This window comes from Paracoccidioides lutzii, assembly GCF_000150705.2.
Source record: "Paracoccidioides lutzii Pb01 unplaced genomic scaffold supercont2.16, whole genome shotgun sequence".
Lineage (NCBI taxonomy): Eukaryota > Fungi > Ascomycota > Eurotiomycetes > Onygenales > Ajellomycetaceae > Paracoccidioides > Paracoccidioides lutzii.
In genome coordinates, this window is record NW_015440962.1 from 764596 (window position 1) to 772397 (window position 7802).

A 7802-nucleotide genomic window follows, 5' to 3' on the forward strand; every position below is an offset into this window, starting at 1 on the left:
ATAACAGAAAACTTCGAATCTGATCTGGCCACAGCAGGAGACATACTTTAAACAACTTCTTAGAGGCCTAACGATACTGGGTGAGAATTTTCCCTTGACACTACGATATATGAATCCACGTCGACCTTCTCTTTCACAGTAGGATTATACTCAGTTCTCAGCGCACCAATTAGGACAAGCCATGTATCTTCTGGTAGGAGAGCAACTGATTTGGTTATTACGACCAGATAGTTAGAAAACGTGTTGGTTCAAAAATGGTGTCTAACTCTTCCAGAAGACACATTCTCACGATCAACGCAGACGGTTCCATTTTAACACCAAATTGGGGGAAACCGTCTGATAAAACCATCCGATTTCCATTTCCCTTTTTAAGGCCCTGGAACCATTCCGCTCTGCGTTCTTTGAAGAGTTGCCTTCTTGTGTCCATTAACAAAAACAAGTATGAGACGGGGACCGAGAGATGTACAGATCTAATTGTGGGGTACTCACCCGCTTTGAACAATAAGATAGGTCCCAACCTGTTAAAGCCCTTTCAAGGACTTGCGGCATCAATTGCTAGGAGAATTGCTGCCAGAAAATGACTCACTCGCGGGGGGAATACTCCAACCCTAATTACAGAGGCCAGGAAAGCGAGAGGAATGAATGAACGATCACCCCCCCCCTCCCCCCAACTGTGGAAGAGAATTCAATAATGCAGAACGAACCGCCGCTGAAGAACTACAACATACCCATGTAACATATGACGGGACACCTTGTTTTAATCTGTCTTCAAGCTGGAAGCAATAACCTAAAGATCTACCGGTGAGTAGCAGGAGGAGAATCTGATCAGGAGGTAACTATGGCTCCCTTCGCTATCACGCCGATCATTTTTCATGTTTGTGGCAAATCGCGTTTTCTCATTTCATCAATCCACCTGCGGGGGAAATTATGGATATCGGGGGCGTTGGGGACAGGATCCTGCAAGTCGCAACCACAGCCCGATTTAACTAACTAGTTAGCCTCCTAGATACACACTCTCCCCTAATAGTATCGGAAATTTGGTAGCAACAATTCGTTTAGTGGATACTGCGGCTACGCTACCCTAATTACGAGCCTCCCTAACATTGTATAATAGCTTTTATCTCGGGTAGCTATCTAGTTCAACACCAACAACGCATCTCCCATGAATTCGCCTAGTTGCCTTCAGTTAACCTAACAACATTTGTCAAGATTTGTCAGCGGTTTCATAACCGAGATACAAACTTAGTTAAGTAGATATAGTTATAGTTAGGGAGATATGTGTTTAGGGTAGCCGTTGTACCCGCTAATGCTAATGTTTTGACAAGAAGTGAATTATTAATGCTAAGAAAAAGAGAAGAAAAAGAAAACGAAAAAAAAAAAAGATAAAAGATAAAGCTGCACAAGTGAGAAACTAAATAAAGAAATAACAGAGGATTAAGCATCCTATCATTCAATGATGAGGAACAATGGAAACAAGTGGTCTGTTCACCGCAAAAATCATGGTCTTCGGTCCTCAAGAATTTCCTGGCCCAGAGAAAAGAAACGAAGCAGCTTCAACCTGTTAAAACATGAGTTTCCGGGTAAAACACACACTAAAAGAGGTACATATAGACGTTACAGTTGTATTGCATCTTGGAACATGTGTATGATTCCAAATGCCCCCTGGCGCAGTAGGCAATGGATAAAATGCACCAGTGCATGCTTTGAACGGCAATGTACTGGCAAAATATTACCCAGCACGAATCATTGGACTGTTTCGACCGAGCAAGCCATCTCCTGTCACCAAATGCATGTGCAGAAGGCCGAGTCCAGGGAGATTTTGATCTGCCAGAGATAGCTCGACAATGCACGCAGCGAGTCTGGATGCAATAAGTAGTTATGTGAGCATTGGTGTTGGAGAGGCCAGCGTGGAAGCGCTTGTCGGTTGAGCCCCACAGTACCTTGGTAGATTCTATCCCCACAAGATTTGGAACAAGATCATAGATCTCTCAACCATCCCCCCCCCCCCCCCCCCCCCCCCCCCCAGCCCATGGGAAGAAGGAAATAGGAGGCCATGAATAATGACGGACTCTAGGTTTCAATCAACCATGTTTTAAAAGTCTGGTGGCAAGAAAGCCTGGCCTGTCAAATAGCAGCAAAATCTGACGTTGAAACTAGGCAGGACATGAGAGATGCGATGTAACTAGTGATGTAAGATAACAACACACAAATTAAGTCTCTTTTATGCGCCTTGCAAGTAAAATGGCAAACGACAAACCCTGGGGAAACAGAAGAGAAAACTAAAAAGGACGCTCAACTCTGGGGGGGGGGGGGGCCACCAACGATTCCGTGTGCAGCTGAAGGTCCAATCCATGGATGCTGGTTGAGAGCTGCTAGGGATGATGTCACTAAGAAGCTTCTTTGCCATGCATAATTTGTTTTTCCTGTGAACTCAACCGTCCGTTGGTCTATCCCTGAACGACAAAACCCATGGTGTCTCTCTGCTGCAAGGAACATTGCAATCCCTCATATTCTCCAAGTTTTCGAATTGCCCGAGGGAACTCGGCGGGCCGCATTTGATAACATATAACTGTGCAAACAACAGCACCCGCACCCCTAAAGGGCCCAGTGGAAGAAAGGTCAAGCTTGGCCCCCGTCGGTTCAATCCGCCACTCGTGGAATAAGCCCGGCTCGAGATTCTATCGGCCACAACCCACAAACAAATTGACTTTGCTAGCTAAAAGGAAATGATATGAAAAACAACAAAACAGAAACGAAAAGAAGCATATTGCCCCAATTATCAATTTGCCCCATTCGCCGACACAGTTTTATGATGCATATACATGTTCACGGAGGAAGCACGCAATACGGCGCCGCCTAGAAACGAAGAGAGAGATTATTTTTACTTCATTCTAGAATCCCGAAACCAGAGGCAGGCGAGAGCGGGTAGCAATCTGATTGGCAACCTAGATGGCATTCCGATTTGCCGTCCCAAAATTTCTGTGCGCTGGAAATTTATCGAAATAGTTTCCGCCTCTCTACCCCCAAACCCAACCCCGGCCTCTTTGTTTTCCTTTTTTTTTTTTTTTTTTTTTTTTTTTTGAATGAATGAATATCCTCGACCAGAGCCCGAGATGGGGAATAGCAGTGCCCGCTGGGGGATCAGTTAAGTTCACCAATGACAAGACAGAGAATGAGCCATTTATTTCTTATTATTTCATATTTTTTTTCCCCATCATTTTATGTTAAAACTGAGTTGAACAATGATTCGCGCACTTTTGGGGGGGCTACACGCATCGTCATTGACGCAACGACCAAGATAGCATAAGCAGGAATTTGCTTGACATATTGAACCCGAAGGGGCACTAAAAATGGAAAAAGAAAGAAAAGAAAAGAAAAGAAAAATGAAGAAGAAATGAGGTAGCTGTTATTCAATAGATTCAGCGTAAAAATCAACTTTGCATGTCCTGTTGTTATGAGACTTGCCTGTTCTCCCTGCCCGAGGAGTCTCCATTCGGTTCGGTGACCTCGAACAGGCTGGGAGGTCCCCGATAAAGAGCGGGGGGGGGTGGGTAACGTGGTCAAAGATTTCTGACAGGTCCTCGAGGAAAGTCGAAGGACGTATTCGTGTAGAACAATGTGGATTTCCCAATCAATGTAGAGTTTCTGTGGTGGAGCATCATGTCGCGTGGCGTGTCCAGAGATGGGCAGTAATGATCTAATAAGAACTTTCAAGGTAAAATTATGATGGGGAATTTCTTTTAATAAAAGCGTTCATATAATATTTAATCTATACCTCAGTGAATATCAACGTTGATATGTTTAGGTCAAGAATATTTTACACCCCAGCAAAAAAGTTATTATTATGAACTGAGACATATAACAAACTGAGACACTTTATCATCTGACATAAAACTCTACTTAGTAATCTTCAGTTAACTTGACTTTTGTCACCAGACAATTAATCTTAAATATCAATATAAAGATATAATATTATGTTTTATTCATAAAATAAACTCTCTATACAAAAGGTAACTTTTTCAGAAAATAATAGTTTAAATTTTTTTTAAACAAAATAGTATTTTTAAAAAGTATTCAATATATATTTTTAATATTTATATATATTTATTCATTATCTTTAAAAAAAATTAAAAAAAAGATATAAAATTTTTACATTTATAAATTTACTTTCAAAATAAAAATAGTTATATTAATATTTTCATTTAAAAATATAAGTTTACTAAATAAATAATTTATAAAATTATATCATTATATAATTTTTTCACTAATTAGTTATTTATATTAACAACAACTATTTAAATTTTGCTCAATCTAAAAATGAACTGCTGCAGTACAAAAAGAAAAAATCACTGACTTTAACTGCCTTTCTGTCACTTGTATTTGAGAATGCAAAGAATTCTGAGCGATTAGAAATGCTGGATGTGGGTCACATGACCATGCCCTAACTCTAAAGAAGATCCTTTCACGAAAAGTCTCATTCCTGATTGATGGTTAATGGGAGGCAATTCTTTCAACAGAGGCGGGGAAATCTAGAAGCAGTTTACGTTCGGATAACTATGATGCAGGGGACCCACCTAGGTGAGCATTTATATCATATTTTCCCAAGTAGGATCTTGTCCACAAACCTTGAAGTTCCATTTGGCCTGGCTGGTCATCGACCCGAGGTGCCTTACAGTATACGAAGCAAGAGCCGATGTCGCGGTCACTCCAGGTTTGCAACTTGAGAACGGCGCACTGCATCACGTAGCTCAGCAGAAGTTAAGTGGTTTCATTTCAATACCTGGGCACCTTGGTATTTACCGACCACGCACATGTTGAAGTACCCCCTGACCCTTTAACAGTTATACCTCCAAAATACGAGAGGGTTTAGCAGATTGGAAACCAGAACGGATCGCAATATTAAGAAGTAGATGAATAACCGCTCAAAAATAAATGCATATAATAGTACGTAACTGCATATAAAAACCAGTTCATTGAATAGACGCGGGTTTGTTTAATTGCATTCATCCCCTTCTCAACTCATCCGCCCAATCGATCAATATACCCCATTAAGTATTTTGTATTTTACATGGATTCAAACAGTCGAAAAGAGTAATGTCAAATTCTCCATATGGCAAACCCCGCACATATTAGTGGAAAAACCAAAAAAAAAAAAAAAAAAAAAAAAAAAAAAAAAAAAAGGTCGGCTTCAATACTAGGTAGAGCAATGGAGGCAAAACTCAATGCAACGTCATTACTTTTTCCTTCCGAAAATTCTTCCGGAGCCTCCTCCACGTCGAAACAAGGAGGTCAAGGTTAAAAGACTTGGAGGAAACATGATATCAGTCATGATTAAAATGTTTCCCCCGCACCCCGCAATGGGATCGCGCTGAATAGACAGGATTACATACCCGCCTTCGTCGCACGCACAAGTTTCGAACCTGCCTGATGAAGAAATGCTGAGGGACGATATTTCGAGTGTTCTTTTCGGTGATCTTGGTATGGGCAGTAAGGTAATCATTACCCTGCAGTGAATTTCTTGTTTGTGCTCCTTCACTGCTCCACACCCCCCCCCCCCCCCCCCCCCAACTTCAGGATATCATCACTATCATTGACGTGAAATGTGATCTGCGGGAAAGAAACTGAGTAGGGATCATGTATCCATGATGCTGTTGTGAGCAGGGGGGTTTCAGGTGAAAGCAAATGAGAACAAAATAGGGAAAGAAAGGGTAGGGAAATGATTTTAAATAATGATTCATTGTCGTCATTAATTTTTTGATTTGAGATGCTGTGCGTAGAATAAAAGGAAACACAAAGAGTCTAATTTCAAAAGATCAGGTGGTGAAATAATGAATAAAAACTTATCAAGAGAAAGAAATCGACAATGAAAGGGAAAGAAAAGGCAAATGAAATGCTAAAGGGGTTCTTCACTTCCTTTTCCTTCCCTTATATCATTGTAGCAGTAGGATTTAAAAACGCTTTGAAGTCTGCATCCTCAGTCCAGTCGTGCTGCATCGGAAGACATGAATTTAGACCTCCGGCAAGAGCAACTGGTCTACAAAACGCCTGCGCTTGTTGCAAAGCTTCAAAGGACATTGGAGGAACATTGAGGGATGTGATGTCCATAGCATCGTCCAGCCCGCCCTCTTGAGGCCATGGCTGCTGCTGTTGAAAAAGATTGGGGTTCATAGACGGTTGGACCCCGGAACTATTAAAGAATATTGGGGGATTCGGCGCGGGAGGTTGAGGGAGCCTCTGCTGAGAGTCGTGTGGTGGTTGCTGTTGCCGCTGTTGTCGTTGCTGTCGTTGCTGCTGCTGTTGCTGCTGCTGCTGCTGCTGCTGCTGCTGTTGTTGTTGTTGTTGTTGCTGCTGCTGCTGTTGCTGTTGCTGCTGTCGTTGCATTTCCGTTTGCTGTCCTTGAAATCGTTGATTATGGCTCAGTGTCTTTTGATGAAAATGGTTGCGAAAAAGCTCCTTGTTTTGCTCCTGCTGTCGCTGCTGCTGCTGCTGCTGCTGCTGCTGCTGTAGCGCGAATTGATGTTGCTGCTGTTGTGGCGCCATAACATCCAGCATATGTTCTTGTATCTGATGTGCTCGCACAGGAAAAATATTTGGACTGGGGGGAGTTGGTGGAAATTGATTATGATTTAAGGAGTAAGGGGCTTCGAAAGGTGATGGTCTCGCAGGAAATGTTGGCGACCGTTCACTTTCCGATCCGTCTGAGGAATCCTGCCGTTGCATCAATCCAGCACCATTCGCTATCAGCCTCTTCTGCACCAACTGAATATCGTCTTCAAATGGCTCATCAATGGAATGACCCTCCTGCTTTAGAGCCCCCAATCGCTCGAGAATATCATGTGTGAGTGGATGACCATTTCCTGATTTCTTGAGGGGGCCGCCGGGCCATCCCTCTCCTTCTAGTGTCAATTTGTAGAGCGCTTGCAGGCCAGTAACCAGCTGTGCCTGTTGTTGCTCTAGCATTTCGACATATCTACATAAAAATAAGGGGTGTGTTAGCGACTGGCACTTACACATATACGCCCATCATCAAACTTTGGAAAAAAAAAAAAAAAAGGACCAGTGGAGCTCACCCTTTTGGGTATACTTTATCATGAGCCTTTTTCCGCTCGCCAAACACACAGATCGCATTATCTGTTTTACATCTCCCGCATGGATTTGCTCCATCGCACTGTTGAATGCAACGGATGTTGTGTCAGTAGGTAAGCACGTGATTGTAGGAGCCCTAATCGGGCTTCCTGGTAAAAAGGATGCATTTGCATCGTACCTTCGACTTCTTCAGTCGGCATCTGTCGCAGGCCTTGCACACTCTCTTGCGGACATTTCCTTCAGTGGGCGATGAAGCATCCAGTGGAGAGCTTGGTTGATGAGCCACCATTGCGGGAAATAGGGTAAGTTTTCCCTTTCCTTTTCTTTTTCTTTGTCTTTTAAAAAAAAAAAAAGGAAAAATTGCGTTGAGGGTGCAGCGTTGCCAGACTAGATATCTCGATTTTGTATCGCCAGATCCACGCGAAACCTGCAGCTCTATGATATCGTGCACAGGAGGTTGTAAACAGCAAGACTAGGAACCGGATGTGACACAGTATATTGTCGATTTAAATCCAAAAACTGGCACTAAATTGGCGTCCGGAAATCGTTGAAAGAGCTGCACATATCAGATCGAGATATTCGAGAGTGCGTACAACAATGTTGTTAGGTTGTGGAAGGAAGCAGGATATATAATTAGGTTTTATATACCTGCAATTGGGACTTGAGGTGAGAAAGTTATATGTTTCAATATGTTGAAGCGTTATTTAATCAGATTA

The 7802-nt window shown here is 42.5% G+C and overlaps 1 protein-coding gene across 1 annotated transcript; it reads right to left on the reverse strand.

Moving 5' to 3' along the window:
- Positions 1 to 5925: 5925 nt before the first annotated feature.
- On the reverse strand, positions 5926 to 7375 carry PAAG_06055 (hypothetical protein; the record flags this gene model as incomplete). Its single annotated transcript, XM_015845773.1, has 3 exons — positions 5926 to 6970; positions 7071 to 7168; positions 7265 to 7375. The coding sequence occupies 3 exons, from the start codon at positions 7373 to 7375 to the stop codon at positions 5926 to 5928; spliced, it is 1254 nt and encodes a 417-aa protein (XP_015699999.1).
- Between the last annotated feature and the right edge of the window lie 427 nt (positions 7376 to 7802).